At 50.0% G+C, this 18,839-nt stretch overlaps 1 protein-coding gene across 2 annotated transcripts in view; it reads left to right on the plus strand.

The window, feature by feature from the left end:
* pgpep1 (pyroglutamyl-peptidase I) overlaps positions 1–8,179 on the plus strand; it is a 64,750-nt gene extending 56,571 nt beyond the window's left edge. For both annotated transcript variants that reach the window (XM_086004397.1, XM_086004398.1), the window contains one exon: positions 354–8,179. In XM_086004397.1, coding sequence (XP_085860523.1) covers positions 354–546 — 193 coding nt within the window. In that variant the 3' untranslated portion in view covers positions 547–8,179. The remainder of the gene's footprint in view (positions 1–353) is intronic.
* Positions 8,180–18,839: the final 10,660 nt, after the last annotated feature.

Genomic DNA, 18,839 nt, shown 5'->3' on the forward strand with positions numbered 1-18,839 from the left:
AGGAGTCACCCATTTAAAACTGAGATGAGGAGGAATTTCTTCTCTGAGGGTTGTAAATCTGTGGCAGTCTCTGCCCCAGAGAGCCATGGAGGCTGGGTCATTAAATACAGTTAAGGTGGAGATAGACAGATTTTTGAACAATGAATGATGGGTTATGGAGATCGGACGGGAAAGTGGAGTTGAGGTCGATGATCAGCCATGATCTCATTGAATGGCGGAGCAGGCTCGAGGGGCCGAATGGCCGACTCCTGCTCCTATTTCTTATGTTCTTATGATGGGCCGAATGGCCTCCTCCTGTGCTGTGTGATTCTATGATTTGATTATAAATGTTGTCTCTCTCTCTCTCTCTCCAGATACCTCTGTGATTTTACCTACTATACATCTCTGCAGCACAGCCAAGGCAGATCAGCCTTCATTCATGTCCCTCCTTTGGAGAAGCCATACACGGCCGAGCAGCTGGGACGGGCTCTCCAAGCCATTATCGGGGAGATGCTGGATATGCTGGAACGCCCCAATGCCAAGATGAAGTGCCAGATGGAGCACTGAGCTCTCTGGAGTCGGCGACGGGGGGAGAGAAAACCAGACATCAAAAAAATAATAATTTTTCTCTTTCTAAGCTGTTGTGGGGCTCAACCTTTTTCATAACTGCAGTTGTAAAATTCACCTGTTCAGGAGTGGGAAGGGGGCGATTGGGTGGGAGCGGAGCCTGTATCTCGGCAACTGGATTGTATTGTCTTTGGGAAAGGGGGGAAAGCACGATCCATTTTTAAAGCTCAAATCCTCAGCTTGCTGAGACGGTGCTAACTCCAGAGGGCTGGCGTAATGAGTGCACATATACACTGTGATACATTTAGTTCTGTGTTGAACTTTTTTTTACATGTTTTAAAATGAGTGTTTTCTGGTTAAGCAGTTTTTAATCTGAGCCTGGAGCAGGGGCTGTATTTGTGATCTTTTCCGTTTCTTTGGTAATTCTGTCACTTTTTGTGTGTCTGTCTTGGTGTGTGTTTTGTTCACTCTGTTTCTGCCTTGCTTGCTCTCCCCGTGTGTGTATCTCTGTGTCTGTGGTGTGCATCTCTCTCTCACTTGCACACGCGATCGCTCGCTCTTGTGCTCTCTATTTCACACGTGCTTTCTCTCTCCCACTGTCACACGCATGCTTTCTCTCCCTCTGCGCTTTCTCTCCCTTTCTCTTCCTCTGCGCTTTCTCTCCCTTTCTCTTCCTCGCCCTCGCTCTCTCTCTCCATCCGCTCTCTCTCTCTCTCTCTCTCTCCATCTGCTCGCTCTCTCTCTCTCCTCTGCTTTCTCTCTCTCCCCCTCTGCTCTCTTTCTCTCCCTCCTGCGCGCGCTCTCTCTCTCTCTCTCCCTCTGCGCTCTTTCTCTCCCTCCGCGCTCTCTCTCTTTCTCTCCCTCTGCGCTCTCTCTCTTTCTCTCCCTCCTCTGCTTTCTCTCTCTCCCCCTCTGCTCTCTTTCTCTCCCTCCTGCGTGCGCTCTCTCTCTCTCTCTCCCTCTGCGCTCTCTCTCTTTCCCTCCGCGCGCTCGCTCTCTTTCTCTCCCTCTGCGCTCTCTCTCTCCCTCCGCGCTCTCTCTCTCTCTCTCCCTCTGCGCTCTCTCTCTTTCTCTCCCTCCGCGCTCTCTCTCTCTCCCTCTGCGCTCTCTCTCTCTCCCTCTGCGCTCTCTCTCTTTCCCTCCGCGCTCTCTCTCTCTCTCCCTCTGCGCTCTCTCTCTCTCTTTCTCTCCCTCCGCGCTCTCTCTCTTTCTCTCCCTCCGCGCTCTCTCTCTTTCTCTCCCTCCACGCTCTCTCGCTCTTTCTTTCTCAAATGTTCTGTTTCAGAAAGATAATGTTTAGTTATGTGTAGTGAGCCAAGACAGATGGTCACAGAAACTCGACTTCGAACACTCTGCTGAACTTTACCCGGAGTCTCAAAGGCCACAGCCCCTGAGGCCAGATGCACTGAGGCACTTGGATATTCGAACTACTGAAAGAGAAAACGTGCTCGCAGCCTGTGTATGCAATGTTTGCTTTGTACTTAGTCAGTCTTGACTAGATTTTGTATTTCTTTAAGGTTTGGGCTAAACTAATCATAGCTTAGATGAGGCTAACTAGGTTTAAATAATCCAAGAAAAATGAGTTATAGGTTAATTTAGCTATTTTGAAGCTGGTTTAAGACCTTTGCTATTTTTGTGGTTATGGGTTTCAACAACAACAACAACAACTTGCATTTATACAGCGCCGTTCACGATCACCAGACGTCCCAAAGCGCTTTACAGCCAATGAAGTACTTCTTGAAGTGTAGTCACTGTTGTAATGTAGGAAACGCGGCAGCCAATTTGAGCACAGCAAGCTCCCACAAACAGCAATGTGATAATGACCAGATAATCTGTTTTAATGATTGTTGATTGAGGGATAAATATTGGCCCCAGGACACCAGGAAGAACTCCCCCTGCTCTTCTTCGAAATAGTGCCATGGGATCTTTTACGTCCACCTGAGGGGGTCAGACGGGGCCTCGGTTTAATGTCTCATCCGAAAGACGGCACCTCCGACAGTGCAGCACTCCCTCAGCACTGCGCTGGAGTCGAGTCCGAGGATGACGTCCAGCTCATAACAAACTCTAGCTAACTTCCCTCAACCACTCATCACCACCCACGATTGTATCTGGGGTCTCCCCTTGTGGCTACATTGGTGGAGGGTTATTGTTGGGGTTCAATGCTGTTCTGCCCCCTCTCTTGGTTTCCCACTATATTGGCGGCTGGGCTGTTCCTCCGATGAGCCCAAGGGTCACTTGGCAATTCGCCATCTGCGACGTGATTGAGCGCGGGATCTCCCCGTCCGAGACATTACACTGCGGACCCCATATCCCCCAGGGAGCTGCCGCCTTTCGACGAGCTGCGCCTTGTGGCCCCTGAGATGCTGCTCCATTGCAGCGGGCTCCACTGCAGCGAGTCCATGCACCTAGACGTGTTCTGCTGTGCCAGATGTTTTGGGGGAGAGAGAAGCTGGGTGGGCCATTCCTTCAGGTAACCGCCTCGCTTTCTTGGGTTCTCCCTTGCTCTCATTGGAACTTATCCCCGTCTAGAAAGGGAAGGCAATTTGGCACCAGGACCAGCCATCAACCAACCCTTCCTCTGATTTCTCCTCACTATCTCCCCTGCAGCTCTCTATTAGGGAAAGCACCTGGTCTCTTTGACCGCCCCCCGTCTGTGTCCCACACCAGCCGGAACTCGGTGCAGAGTTGTGGCTGAAAGCCGGCTCGTGCCTCGGTTGGTGCGTTCCCGTGACGCTGGCCCAATATTTGTTTAAATTGCGTTGCTTTGCTCCACACTGGAGACTTCTCCGCAGAGGCAGATGTTCTCAAGCCGGCTGGTGGCGGGAGGAAGCTGTTTGCTTGTAATGGAGCAAAATAATATATTCAAGGCTGGGATCGATAGATTTTTGGACTCTAGCGGAATCGAGAGATATGGGGATCGGGCGAGAAAGTGGAGTGGAGGTCGAAGATCAGCCATGATCTTATTGAATGGCAGAGCAGGCTCGAGGGGCTGAATGGCCTCCTCCTGCTCCGAATTCTTGCGTTCTTTCTAGTGAAACTTCTCAAAAAAAGGGAATGTAGAGCATCGTGGTTTGAGTGCTGCAGAACGCCGTTCTTGTCACTTCCTCTGAGGCGCTTGCTTGAAGGGTCAAGGCCCAGTGTCCAGGGCAGTGTTGAGCCTCAAAAGGCGAGATGAGGTCAATCGAGTGGAAATTGTTAGATGACGCCAAGCTCGGGTTGTATGGCAGGTGAGGGGTTCCACAGTGATGAGGTGCTGGGGCAGAACACTAGAGCAGGAGAGGGGACAAGGAGTTGGGCCCCAACACAATATGCACGCATGGAGGAGTGAGTGTGCACAGGACAGATGAGGTATTTGGCGCTTATAGGACAAGAAGGTTCATAGTGGCACTGCTCATAGTGACATTAATAAAATAGACAAAGTTGGTGAGAGAGAGAGAGTTTATAGTTTAGAACTGAGGCAAAGATCAGCTATCAGGTGAGGTATTCCTTGTGTCCTGTCCGCGGTACTTGAATCTCTAGATGCGAGAGGGGCATTCAGGCCTTGGGGATGGCGGAGGCAGGTGACTTAGATGTTAGAGACCTGGGCATTGCTGTGAGAAAGGAGAGAGTCCATCTGTTGGGTGAGATCTGGGCGTGTTGGTTAGCCTCCGTGTTGGCATTCAGCTAGCGTACAGCTTGGTATCTGAATGTGTGTCTCTCGGGGAGGCAGCAGTAAGTTGGCGAAGGCGTGGAGCAGGTACGGTAAGTAGACCTTGGAGTAAATTGGTTCTTCTGTTTGAAATATGGTTGACACTTTTTTCCCCCGTTTTTAAGACCCCAACATGATCTAAACAGATTCAATGAATCTTTCCAAAGTTTGAATCTTGACCTGACCGTGCTTGTTGAGATGGGGCTAAGCTTGCACCTATCCTGTGCTCTGTACCATGCGTAGAGAACAATGGAAGCGGTCACTCCCCTCAGCAACATCGCCTCTCAACTTGATGACAATAAAAAATTTACCAATAAACTAGACAACGGGGGACATTTTCTGCCTCAAATAAGTAGCTCGGTAACACCTCTACAACTTATTCGTGAATTGAACAGGATAGTGGGCTTCAGATTCTCATAGAATCAAAGAATAGTACAGCACGGAAGGAGGCCGTTGGGCTCTTTCGAAGATCAATCCAGTCAGTCCCGCTCTTTCCCCATATCCCTGCAATTTTGTCTCCTTCCAGTATTTATCCAATTCCTTTTTGAAGGCGACTGTTGAATCTGTTTTCACCGCCCTATCAGGCAGTGCATTCCAAATCCCAACCACTCGCTGCGTAAAAAAGTTTTTCCTCGTGTCCTTTTCCTGCTGGACCTGCATTCAAATCCAGCTCCAAAAACCAATACGGAGAAAGTCGCTCTCGGCTGCACGCAAGGGTCCTGTATCTGTGGCAGCCTTAACCCAGTATCTGTGGTGGTTGGACCTTAATATGGCAATCCCTGGCCTCTCAGTTGGTGCAGGAACTAGAAATGTCACACGGGTACAGTACAGGGCACTGCTGGGGGGGGTGCAAGAGAAATTGATGGGACAGTGTAGAGGGAGCTTTACTCTGTATCTAACCCGTGCTGTACCTGCCCTGGGAATGTTTGATGGGACAGTGTAGAGGGAGCGTTACTTTGTATCTAACCCGTGCTGTACCTGCCCTGGGAATGTTTGATGGGACAGTGTAGAGGGAGCGTTACTCTGTATCTAACCCATGCTGTAACTGCCCTGGGAGTGTTTGGTGGGACACTGTAGAGGGAGCTTTACTCTGTATCTAACCCGTGCTGTACCTGCCCTGGGAGCGTTTGATGGACAGTGTAGAGGGAGCTTTACTCTGTATCTAACCCGTGCTGTACCTGCCCTGGGAGTGTTTGATGGGACAGTGTAGAGGGAGCTTTACTCTGTATCTAACCCGTGCTGTACCTGCCCTGGGAGTGTTTGATGGGACAGTGTAGAGGGAGCTTTACTCTGTATCTAACCCGTGCTGTACCTGCCCTGGGAGTGTTTGATGGGACAGTGTAGAGGGAGCTTTACTCTGTATCTAACCTGTGCTGTACCTGCCCTGGGAGTGTTTGATGGGACAGTGTAGAGGGAGCTTTTCTCTGTATCTAACCCGTGCTGTACCTGCCCTGAGAGTGTTTGATGGGACAGTGTAGAGGGAGCTTTACTCTGCATCTAACCCGTGCTGTACCTGCCCTGGGAGTGTTTGATGGGACAGTGTAGAGGGAGCTTTACTCTGTATCTAACCCGTGCTGTTCCTGCCCTGGGAGTGTTTGATGGGACAGTGTAGAGGGAGCTTTACTCTGTATCTAACCCGTGCTGTACCTGCCCTGGGAGTGTTTGATGGGACAGTGTAGAGGGAGCTTTACTCTGTATCTAACCCGTGCTGTACCTGCCCTGGGAATGTTTGATGGGACAGTGTAGAGGGAGCTTTACTCTCTATCTAACCCCGTGCTGTACCTGCCCTGGGAGTGTTTGATGAGACAGTGTAGAGGGAGCTTTACTCTGTATCTAACCCGTGCTGTACCTGCCCTGGGAGTGTTTGATGGGACAGTGTAGAGGGAGCTTTACTCTGTATCTAACCCGTGCTGTACCTGCCCTGGGAGTGTTTGATGGGACAGTGTAGAGGGAGCTTTACTCTGTATCTAACCCGTGCTGTACCTGCCCTGGGAGTGTTTGATGGGACAGTGTAGACGGAGCTTTACTCTGTATCTAACCCGTGCTGTACCTGCCCTGGGAGTGTTTGATGGGACAGTGTAGAGGGAGCTTTACTCTGTATCTAACCTGTGCTGTACCTGCCCTGGGAGTGTTTGATGGGACAGTGTAGAGGGAGCTTTACTCTGTATCTAACCCGTGCTGTACCTGCCCTGGGAGTGTTTGATGGGACAGTGTAGAGGGAGCTTTACTCTGTATCTAACCCGTGCTGTACCTGCCCTGGGAGTGTTTGATGAGACAGTGTAGAGGGAGCTTTACTCTGTATCTAACCCGTGCTGTACCTGCCCTGGGAGTGTTTGATGAGACAGTGTAGAGGGAGCTTTCTTCTGTACTATCGCTCGGGTTAGCTACAAAGTGCTGGATGTCCATATTGGAAAAGTGTGTTGTCCAACATTACCATCACTCGCATAGGCAAACCCAAAAAATGAATGTGGGGAGTGAACAATGGGCACAATATCACCCAACTGGACGGGAAGGGGAAAGGATCTGATTATATACCAATTGCAGAAACTGCAACGGCAGAACCTCAGTGTTTAGTTGTCAATGCCGGACTCTTGAGTTTACAGTCTGAAATCACTCCTACGTATGATATATTTTTAATAACGTACACTCTGCCAGTTTGATTTTGTGCCGGTGCCCTAATGGGTACCTAGAGTTAACGAGTGATGAGGGTGCCCAGACTGAAGATGATTGCGACGTAAACTTGTGGTGGTTTCCAAGCGGTAACAGAGTGATTAAGACGGGATGGTGGTGGGATTAACGGGAAATCCTTTGGTTGTTTCATGGGTGGGGCGCTCGGGAGAGATACAGTGGGCAGAGAACGACAAGGAGACCTGAGCGGCTTTTAAAATTATTTGAGGGTTCTGAGATGGAGTAAGTTTGAGGGGAGAATATTTCCTGTGGTTGTGGAAGCAGTGATGAGGGGGGTCATCAACTTAAAATCGTGACAAAGAGTGAGTGGCCAGGTATGGGGGGAGGGGGGGAGAGAGAATGCTTTGCCACAGGGAATGGTTGAGGCAGGGACTATTGCATCTTTTATAGAAAAGTGGGTAAATATTTATAGCGGAGCAAAAGACACGAGAGCAGGTCATTGGGATTAGTTTTGGATTGTTGTAGCCAAGAGCCAGCATAGACGCAGTGGGCCGAATGGGCCTCACCTGGGCTCTGTGGGACATGCAGCGGGGTCTGATGTGCATTTGTGAAGATTTCCTCTGGCGAAATCGTCAACTGTTCCGTTGCAGCTTGCAGAGATTTCGCTAATTAGTTTGGCACAGCAGCACTCCCGAGTTCTGGGTTTAAGCCCCCCGCCCCCAGGACTTGAGCTCATGGTCGAAAGTGGCCCTTTCTGAATGCTGCACCCGGGGCGTGCTGCATTGGTGGAGGCGCCATCCACCGGGGCAAGAACACCCGTCGTAACCGTGCTTGGAGAGGCTTTCCTCGGAGAAATACGGTGCTGTGCGTTTTCTTTATCCTTCAGGAACAGCGAACGGTGGTAAATCGCCACCAGCTTTTAGGATGTGGCCACGCGTAGCGGACAGAGGAATTCCCACCGTACAGTCAGTACTTATCGCACAATAGCACCGTTAGTCTGTGTGCTAACAGAGCAGATCCTAATCTGATCAGGAAACTGTCTCGCATGAGATTCCGAATCCCCAACTTGAAACTTCTGTGGTTCCGAACAATATTAATAATAAGTATTTCTTCTGAAAAATGTTGGGGATTATCATTTGTTAACCCTGTGAAATGGCTTAGGTTCTGTGTACTGTAATAAAAATATGTTGGGAGGGGGAGAACATTTTTTACAAGTAGTTTTGAGGAAAACATTTATAAAAAAAATACTAATCTAGTTTGAGAGGAAAAATGTGAAGATTCTGATCAGAAAATAAAAATGCATTTTTGAATATCAAACAGTTCTGAGTGTTTTAATTAGTTAGTGAACCTCTCCTGGCATTGCTCACTGTGCGTTGGATGGTATGCTGTTTCATAACGGGTGTTTTCATACCGTGTAATGCACAACGTATTATTCTGCTGTTACGGTGCTGCTGTGTTTAGCTTTGCCTGTCCTATTGAGAGACTAAAGTCTAATTGCTGTGAATTAGCCGTGGCTCAGTGGGCAGCACTCTCGCCTCTGAGTCAGAAGGTTGTGAGTTCAAGTCCCACTCCAGAGACTTGAGCACAAAATCCACTCTCGCACTCCCAGTGCAGTACTGAGGGAGTGCCGCACTGTCAGTGGTGCCATCTTTCGGCTGAGCCATTGAACCGAGGCCCCGTCTGCTCTCTCAGGTGGATGTGAAAGATACCATCCACTGGCTTAAACATCCACCACCAGCGCACCGTGGCTGCAGTGTGTACCATCTACAGGATGCACTGCAGCAACTCGCCAAGGCTTCTTCAGCAGCACCTCCCAAACCCGCGACCTCCCCCACCTAGAAGGACAAGGGCAGCAGGCGCATGGGAACACCACCACCTCCAAGTTCCCCTCCAAGTCACATCTCATCCTGAATTGGAAGTAAATCACCGATCCTTCATCATCACTGGGTCCAAATCCTGGAACTCCCTCCCTAACAGCACTGTGGGAGCACCTTCACCACACGGACTGCAGCGGTTCAAGAAGGCAGCTCACCGCCACCTTCTCAAGGGGCAACTAGGGATGGGCAATAAATGCTGGCCTTGCCAGCGACGCCCACATCCCGAGATTGAATTTGAAAAAATCTCTCCCTCAATGGTTTGGTGCTCATTTCCTATCTTTTCCCCCTTCTAGGACGTTCCTTGTGACATTTTTGTTGATAAAGATTGTATTGAAATGCAACGTTATTTGTGTTAAAATGTGGCTTGAGATTCCTTATTTCTTAACTCCACCCAGACCCACTCCAAGCGCTGCTCGAAATAAAATCTTTCTGTCCTCCAGCCCTACAACCCCCCCGAGATCTCTGCGCTCCTCCAATTCTGGCCTCTCATCCCCGATTATAATCGCTCCACCATTGGCGGCCGTGCCTTCAGCTGCCTGGGCCCTAAGCTCTGGAATTCCCTCCCTAAACCTCTCCTCCTTTAAGATGCTCCTTAAAACCTCCCTCTTTGAGCAAGCTTATGGTCGCCTGTCCTAATATCTCCTTATGTGGCTCAGTGTCACTCTTTGTGTGATAATCGCTCCTGTGAAGCACCTTGGCATGTTTTACTATGTTAAAAGTGCTGTATAAATGCAAGTTGTTGCTGTTTGACTACTTCACTTCAGTGATGAATCGACAGCAGTGAGTGTTATTGTCTTCGGTCCCCACCACCAACTCCGTTCCCCGGCCACCGACTCCCACCCTCTCCCTGGCAACTGGCCGAGGCTGAACCCGACCGTTCACAACCTTGGTGTTGTGTTTGACCACGAGATGACCTACCGCACCATCACCAAGACCGCCTACTTCCACCTCCGGAACATCGCTCGACTCCACCCCACGCAGCTTAAAGGGAACATCGGAGGCTCGGAGTCTAATTTTGTTTGATAATTGCTCCTGTGAAGTGCCTTGGGACGTTAAAGGCGCTATATAAATGCAAGTTGTTGTAGTCAACATCAAAAATAAAGGCAGAAAATGCTGGAGACACACAGCGCAGTATCTGGTGGAGACAAGGCGAGTCAGTGCTTCAAGTGAAGGCTCCTAGTGCCACCTGGTGTCTGTTCCAGAGCAGTTTCCCTCACAAACACAGAAATCCCCACAGTGCAGATAGAGGCCATTTCGGCCCATCGAGCCTGCACCGACACATATCCCACCCTATCCCTGTAACCCCACGTATTTAATCCCCTAACACTAAGGGTAAATTTATCATAGCCAAATCAACCTAACCCGCACATCTTTGGACTGTGGGAGGAAACCGGAGCACCCGGAGGAAACCCACGCAGACACAGGGAGAATGTGCAAACTCCACACAGACAGTCGCCCAAGGCCAGATTTGAACCCGGGTCCCTGGCGCTGTGAGGCAACAGTGCTAACCACTATGCCACCATGCCTCTACTGCATTTCCAAACTCTTCCTCCTTCAAAGTTAGCTCAACACTTCCAGGTGAAACCACTCCGATATCTGAAAGCCCTCAAGAGTCTCCATCGGTCACACTCTCCAGCAGGGGATTGCCTATCGGTGTCAGTGCACCTGGGATGGAGCAGTGAAGAATTAAATAGGCTAGGGCTCTGGCTCCGGCTCACTGTCCTGTGACTCCCGCTGGAAAATGCTCCGTAACATCACCCGTCTCTGCCCTTGCCTCAGCTCATCCACTGCTGAAACCCTCATCCGTACCTCTAGACTCGACTATTCTAACGCACTCCTGGCCGGCCTCCCACATTCCACCCTACATAAACTTGAGGTGATCCAAAACTCGGCTGCCCATGTCCTAACTCGCACCAAGTCCCGTTTGCCCATCACCCGTGTACTCGCTGACTTACACTGGCTCCCGGTTAAGCAACGCTTCGATTTCAAAATTCTCATCCTTTTTTTCAAATCCCTCCATGGCCTCGCCCCTCAGAATCACAGAATCACAGAAACCCCACAGTGCAGATAGAGGCCATTTCGGCCCATCGAGCCTGCACCGACACATATCCCACCCGATCCCCGTAACCCCTACACCAACACATATCCCACCCTATCCCCGTAGCCCCTCCCTAGCTCTGTAACCTCCTCCAGCCCCACTGTGTCAGCTAGGTAGCACACTCGCCTCTGAGTCAGAAGGCTGTGGGTTCAAGTCCCACTCCAGGGATTTGACCACATAAAGCTAGGCCGACACTCCCAGTGCAGTGCTGAGGGAGTGCTGTACTGTGAGAGGTACCGTCTTTCAGATGAGAGACTGAACTGAGGCCCCGTCTGTTTTCAGGTGGATGGAAAAGACCCCCTGGCCACTATTTCGAAGAAGAACAAGGGAGTTCTCCCTGGTGTCCTGGGCCAATATTTATCCCTCAATCAACATCACTAAAATACAGATGATCTGGTCATTATCACATTGCTGTTTATGGGAGCTTGCTGTGCGCAAACTGGCTGCCACGTTTCCCACATTACAACAGTGACTACACTTCAAAAAGTACTTCATTGGCTGTAAAGCGCTTTGAGACGTCTGGTGATCGTGAAAGGCATTATAGAAATGCAAGTGTTTCTTTTTCTTTCACAACCCTCCGTGCTCTCTGCACTTCTCCAATTCTGGTGCTGGGGACAGAACTCTTGTCCATTTCTCTCGCCCAGTGGCAGCACCAAGTACTCCCAGATCTGATACAGCACTGTAGAAGCAGCCTAGCTGCTGCCGAACTAGCCCCTCCCTATCTCTGTAACCTCCTCCAGCCCTACAACTCTCTCAGATCTCTGCGCTCCTCCAATTCTGGCCTCTTGCACATCCCCTGATTTTAATCGCTCCACCATTGGCGGCCGTGCCTTCAGCTGCCTGGGCCCCGAGCTCTGGAATTCCCTCCCTAAACCTCTCTACCGCTCTGTTTCCTTTAAGACGCTCCTTAAAACCTACCTCTGTGACCAATGGTCACCTGCCCTAAATTCCTATGTGGCTCGGTGTCAAATTTTTTGTCATATAACACTCCTGTGAAGCAGCTTGGGACATTTTACTACGTTAAAGGCGCTATATAAATACAGGTTGCTGTTATTGAGGAAGTGGGTGGAAATGCGGCAAAAACCAGTGTTTGTGAGGGAAGCTGCTGTGCAACCAGACACCAGGTGGCGCTAGGAGCCTTCACGAGAAGCACTGACTTGCCTTGTCTCTCCCAGTGTGTGTGTCCAGCATTTTCTGCCTTTATTTCTGATGTCCAGCACTCTGTTGTCTCTTTTCATCACTGACTATGAAGTCGGCAAACAACAACAGCAACAACCTGTATTTATGTAGCGCCTCTAACTTAGTAAAATGTCCCAAGGCGCGTCACATAGAAACATAGAAGATAGGAGCAGGAGTAGGCCATTCGGCCCCTCGAGCCTGTTCCGCCATTCAATGAGATCATGGCTGATCATCCAAATTCAGTACCCTGTCGCTGCTTTCTCCCCATATCCCTTGATCCCTTTAGCCTTAAGAAATATATCCAACTCCTTCTTGAATATATTTAATGAATTGGCCTCTACTGCCTTCTGTGGTAGAGAATTCCACAGGTTCACCACTCTCTGGGTGAAGAAATTCCTCCTCATCTCTGTCCTAAATGGCTTACCCCTTATCCTTAGACTGTGACCCCTGGTTCTGGACTCCCCGACCATCGGGAACATCCTTCCTGCATCCAGTCTGTCCAGTCCTGTTAGAAGTTTCAATGAGATCCCCTCTCATTCTTCTAAACTCCAGCGAGTATAAGCCCAATCGACCCAATCTCTCCTCATACGTCATTCCCGCCATCCCAGGTATCAGCCTGGTGAATCTTCACTGCACTCCTTCCATGGCAAGAACATCCTTCCTCAGATAAGGCAACCAAAACTGCACACAATACTCAAGATGTGGTCTCACCAAGGCCCTGTACAACTGCAGCAAGACATCCTTGTTCCTGTACTCAAACCCTCTTGCTACGAAGGCCAACATACCATTTGCCTTCTTAACCGCCTGCTGCACCTGCAAGCTTACCTTCAGCGACTGGTGCACAAGGACACCCAGGTCTCGTTGCACTTCCCCTTCTCCCAATCTATTGCCATTCAGATAATAATCTGCCTTCGTGTTTTTGACACCAAAGTGGATAACCTCGCATTTATCCACATTATACTGCATCTGCCATGCTTCTGCCCAATTACCCAACCTGTCCAAATCATACTGGAGTTTCTCGGCATCCTCCTCACAGCACACACGCCCACCCAGCTTTGTGTCGTCTGCAAACTTGGAGATATTACATCTAGTTCCCTCGTCCAGATCATTAATATATATTGTGAATAGCTGGGCTCCAAGGACCGATCCCTGTGGTACCCCTCTAGCCACTGCCTGCCACTCGGAAAAAGAGCTGTTTATTCCAACTCTTTGCTTTCTGTCTGCCAACCAGTTCTCTATCCAAGTCAGCACCTTGCCCCCAATCCCATGTGCCTTAACTTTACACGCTAATCTCTTATGCGGGACCTTATCGAAAGCCTTCTGAAAGTCCAAATACACCACATCCACTGGTTCTCCCTTATCTATTTTACCACAGGAGCGTTGTGACACAAAAATTCGACATCGAGCCACATAAGGAGATATTAGGGCAAGTGACCAAAGAGGCAGGTTTTAAGGAGCGACTTAAAGGAGGAGAGAGAGGCAGAGAGGTTTAGGGAGGGAATTCCAGAGCCTAGGCAGCTGAAGGCACGGCCGCCAATGGTGCGCAAGAGGCCAGAATTGGCAGAGATCTCGGAGGGTTGTGGGGCTGGAGGAGATTACAGAGATAGGGAGGGGGCGAGGGCCATGGAGGGATTTGAACACAAGGATGAGAATTTTGAAATCGAGGCGTTGCCAGACCGGGAGCCAATGTCGGTCAGCGAGCACAGGTGGTGATGGGCGAATAGTCATCCTGTTAACAAGTTTTCTGTCTGCCAGAAACACACCGATGGCTCCTGTAACTAGTCTGCCCTTTCCTCGTGTACTCTGCAGCTTGTGAGACAGCGGGAGACTGGGGAGGAGGTCAGAGCGAAGAAAGGAAGGAAGGGTAGGGGGGGGTGAAGTGAGTAAAGAACTGTGAGCAACAGTTCCCATCTAAGCAAAGAAATGAATGTCATTTGTGTTCTGACGGTGACACTTGGGTTTTGGGGTTTGCAGCTGTTGCTCTCGCTCGCCAGATGTGTTGGAGAATCGTCGAGGGCAGAGGTCAGAAAAACCACTGGCTTTGCTTCCTCAAAGGAGCTCTCGAGATGTCTTCAGCCAAGAGGCGGCAAGCGGCCGACGGTGTCCGCCTGATTCCGAGGTCCCCACCATCACCGACGCAATTCGGGTCACGGCCCCGGCACCGGACACAGCGAAGGATACCGGTCCTGCCAACATAGCGGACAAGGGTCGCCAACTCTGATTGGACGTATTCCTGGAGGTTTCATCACATGACCTCCAACGGGCCCGCCATTGGTTGCCCGACACCACATTACAGGAAGGATGTGATCGCACTCGAGAGGGTGCAGAGGAGATTTACCAGGATGTTGCCAGGACTGGGGAATTTTAGCTATGAGGAAAGATTGGATAGGCTGGGGTTGTTTTCTTTGGAACAGAGGAGGCTGAGGGGAGACCTTATTGTGGTGTATAAAATTATGAGGGGCCCAGATAGAGTGGATGGGAAGGACCTATTTCCCCCAGCAGAGAGGTCAATAACCAGGGGACACAGATTTAAAGTAATTGGTAGAAGGATTAGAGAGGAGTTGAGGAGAACTTTTTTCACCCAGAGGGTGGTGGGGGTCTGGAACTCACTGCCTGAAAGGGTGGTAGAGGCAGAAACCCTCATCGCATTTAAAAAGTACTTGGATATGCGCTTGAAGTGCCGTAACCTACAGGGCTACGGACCAAGTGCTGGAAAGTGGGATTGGGCTGGAGAGCTCTTTGTCGGCCGGCACAGACACGATGGGCCGAATGGCCTCCTTCTGTGCCGTAAATTTTGACGATTCTTTGACACGTCCACCCTCACGGAGCCCCGCCTTCCCACATTAATCAAAAAACGAACAGACTCTCCGTTACCTGATTGGATTATTCTTTACTGTTAGTCAAACCCTTCCCCCCCCCACCACCCCCCCACGTCTGATATTTTTTATAACTAATGAATTAAAATGTTCAAAGTGAACAAAACACAATTTTTTTTAATGCTCCCTGTGACTTTTCTCCCGGGTGTTGCTGGCGGCCAGTGTCCCGGAGATTAATCTTTAATTCCTGGAGACTCCAGGGCAATCCTGGAGTGTTGGCCACCCCCCTAGCAGTGAATGAAGCCCTGTTGCACCGGAGCTCGATGCTTCCTGAGCCAAGCTGACCCAGGGCAGCTACGACACTGGCATCGACCCCGGCAACGCAGAAGCTCGTCCAGGTACGTCCCATCTGCGGAAAAACAGGATGGATTTAATTCTGCTCCCATTCGCAGTAAAGTGATGGACGAATTCATCATCAGTAGCAGCAAGTGCCCCCTATGAAGAAGGGCAGGGGGAGTTCTCCCCGGTGTCCTGGGGCCAATATTTATCCCTCAAACAACATCATTAAAAACAGATGATCTGGTCATTATCACATTGCTGTTTGTGGGAGCTTGCTGTGCACAAATTGGCTGCTGCGTTTCCCACATTACAACAGTGACTACACTTCAAAAGCACTTCATTGGCTGTGAAGCACTTTGGGATGTCCTGAGGTCATGAAAGGTGCTATAGAAATGCAAGTCTTTCTTTCTTTATTCACCAATAACCTGTTCACCGATGCTCAGGCTGGGTTCTGCCAGAACCACTCATCTCCAGATCTCATCACAGTTTGATCCAGGCATGGAAGGAAGAAGTGAGTGTGAGAGGAGAGCTGAGAGAGAGAGAGAGAGATCAAGGCAGCCTTCGACTGAGTGTGGTGCCCATGAGCCCAAGCAACAGTTTTAGTGATGTTGGTAGAGGGATAAATATTGGTCGCAGGACACCGGGGAGAACTCCCCTCTGCTCGTCTTCAAATAGTGGCCGTGGGATCTTTTATATCCACCTGAGAGGACAGACAGGGCCTCGGTTTAACGTCTCATCCCAAAAGACGGCACCTCCGACAGTGCAGCACTCCCTCAGCACTGGCACTAGGAGTGTCAGACTGGATTATGGGCTCAAGTCTCTGGAGTGGGACTTGAACCCACAACCTTCTGACTCAGAGAGCAAGAGTGCTGCCCACTGAGCCTGGGGCCTGAGAGAGTCCAAGCGAAAATAAAGGGATTTGGAAGTAACGGGCTAGGAATGGACAATAAATGCTGCCTTCTCAATGCTCATATACGAACACACGGACAGGTAAAGACTCTCTGGTCCATCTAGCCTGTCCCACACAACTGCGATTCCTCATGTATCACAATATATACACTCCCAATTACTTTAAATCTCTGCCCCCTGGTTATTGACCTCTCTGCTAGGGGAAATAGGTCCTTCCTATCCACTCTATCTAGGCCTCTCATAATTTTATACCCCTGAACCCATGTGATCTCCTGGGAGAGGCAACAAAAACAGATAAAAAAAACTCAGGCAAATTTGGGGAGAAAAGAATCTGGGGAAATTCCTCTCCGACCCATCTCGGCGATGGAAGCTAGTCCAGGAGCTCACACTCGCCCTGAATGCCCTGCAGTGCCGACCTTCTGTAAGAGGTGATCTCCGCCCCAGCCAGAAACAGGTCCAGCTCTCGCTCAAAGGAATTCAGCGAATCAGCCTCCACCGCACCAGACGGCAGCCTGTTCCAGAGGTCCTCTGTTCTCTGGGAAAGAACCACCTCCTGACCTCGAACCTAGATCTAGCCTTGTCCAACTTATAATTGGGACCCAAGAACAAAGGCATAAAAATAATGTAAGGAAACAGGGAAGCCAGTAACAGCAGCGGATCTGTGTTATTATTTTATTCCAACATATAAAACATACAAATTGCTTCACATTATTGATTCGCAGCTTACTTACGATTACATTTTCTGGCTTTGTCTTAAAAATAAGGTATTTCTACAAACAGTGTGTTTTCATAGTAAAATCTCGGATAACATTCAGACGTTGAAATTGCTCTTTCAGAAGAGGATTGCCGCTCCATGTTGGGTTGCCAACTCCAGGTGGACGTATTCCTGGAGGCTTCATCACATGACCTCCCACCTCCCAACCGCCCCACCCGGTCAAGCAGCCTATTTCCCCCCCACCCCCCAGATCTCCAATATTTTTTATAAAACACTATTTTTTTTTAATGCCCCTGTGATTTTTCTCCTGGGTTTTGCTCGCTGCCATGTCTGGCAGATTAATCTTCAAATCTTGGGGAATGCAGGGCAACCCTGGAGGGTTGGCAACCCCTAGCTCCTTGGCACTGGGCGGCAGGCTTCGGTAGTTGGCACTGTCTGACTAGGCCCGATCGTAACCAACAGCAATGACAAGTTCCCAGACTTACACCGCTACTCAGGGGAGGTGGGATACCCTGCCCCTCCTCCCCCCCCCACCCCAACAGTCCAGGGCCGACTAAACATTCCAAGTTATCAGTAGTATATCTGGAAATTTCTAAAATGTAAAGTAGTTTGAATCTAAAGGAGCTACAAGCTTTAATTTGGGCCTAACTAAGGCTTAAACCTAAAGGGGGAAAAATTCGGTATCGCCCCGTTTGGGGCGCCATTATCGGCAGCGCGCAATGTTTAGCGCCTGGCGCTAATTATCGCCTCCGACGGCAAACTTGACTTCTATCGCCCCTGGAGGTGATTGGAGCGCTAAATCAGGCGCTACACACCTGTCTTAAGGCACTAACGCCGAGTAGCGAGGCGCTACCTCAGAGCGCTGGCGAAGCTCAGGTGATGTCAGTCAGCAATGGAACACAGACACACTGGCGCCGGCCAGTTCTTAAAGGGGAGGGTCAATCTTGTTCTCCATCCACATCCTGCTCATTGCAGCCTTGAATCTCGGCCTGGAGAGACCTGTGCATCAAATCTGCTGGAAAGAACAATGGAGAGGCCCAGGGAAAGAGCTCAGAGTGCAGCCCCCACAGTCTCTTCTAAATTGATGCAAGGAAGGTCAAATCAAAATGAACCTGCAAAGTGCTGCTCAGTACCCAAAACTCCTTCACACAGCGATGAATCTCTCCAGAAGTCTCTCTCTCTCTCAGAATGCGTGGTGCAAAAATGTCACCAACAAAAAAAGGCAGGATGCGGTCGCCTTTAAAGAGCGCTCCCCCAGTCCCTTCCTGACTGCAAAACGCTCCCCTCAACCTGTCGTTGCTAGTGGCAGGCGGTAAGGCAGGGGGCGCCACTCAATATCCGGTCCGGGGCGCTACCGGGGCATTGCGCACTCGACTGACGTCATGATCTGCCGGCGCAGGAGATCGTGGCGGTAGTGTTTAGCGCCGCCACAAAATGTCTAGTTAATATTGCCGTGCCCGGACACTAGTTGCTTTGTGCCCCATTAGTGCTAACGGGAGGTGCAAAGCAACCGAATTTTTCCCCCAAAGGGTTCGTTACTACATTTGTCTTCTCAAGCCCGCTATTATTGACAGCGTCTTTGAGGGCATTGGCTGTCGAAACTCACAAGACGCAAGCGCACTTTTGAAAAGCGCTGTTGTCGATGCCAACACACAGTCTCCGGAACCTGTTGCAGCAAGGTGACAATTTCTGACTGAAAAAAAGTGCGGACTGCGGCCTCTCTCCACCCTCCATGACGCTGCTGCCCAAGACTCGCTGCTAATGCAATTAAATTTGACCGCTGTCTACCGTGGCTGGGAGTTTTCAGCAAAGCAAAAACTTAGATAAGAGTTGTTAAGTGAGAAAGACTAGAAAAGCTGGGCGGAGTGCTTTGTGTTAGGGTGCCAGTGTTTACTGAGGGGTGGAGTAAAGCGTGCCATCCTGAATTGAGGGGGGGGAGAAGGGATAAACAGTGCCAGGTTGAATTGAGTCGGGAGTGCCAGTATAAATGGAGGGGTTGGATGAGAATTGTTTCACTAGAACACTATAAAGTTTACTCGTTACT

Source organism: Somniosus microcephalus, chromosome 13 (assembly GCF_052327205.1).
Source record: "Somniosus microcephalus isolate GS21.2 chromosome 13, FLI_Smic_1.0, whole genome shotgun sequence".
Taxonomy (NCBI): Eukaryota; Metazoa; Chordata; class Chondrichthyes; order Squaliformes; family Somniosidae; genus Somniosus; species Somniosus microcephalus.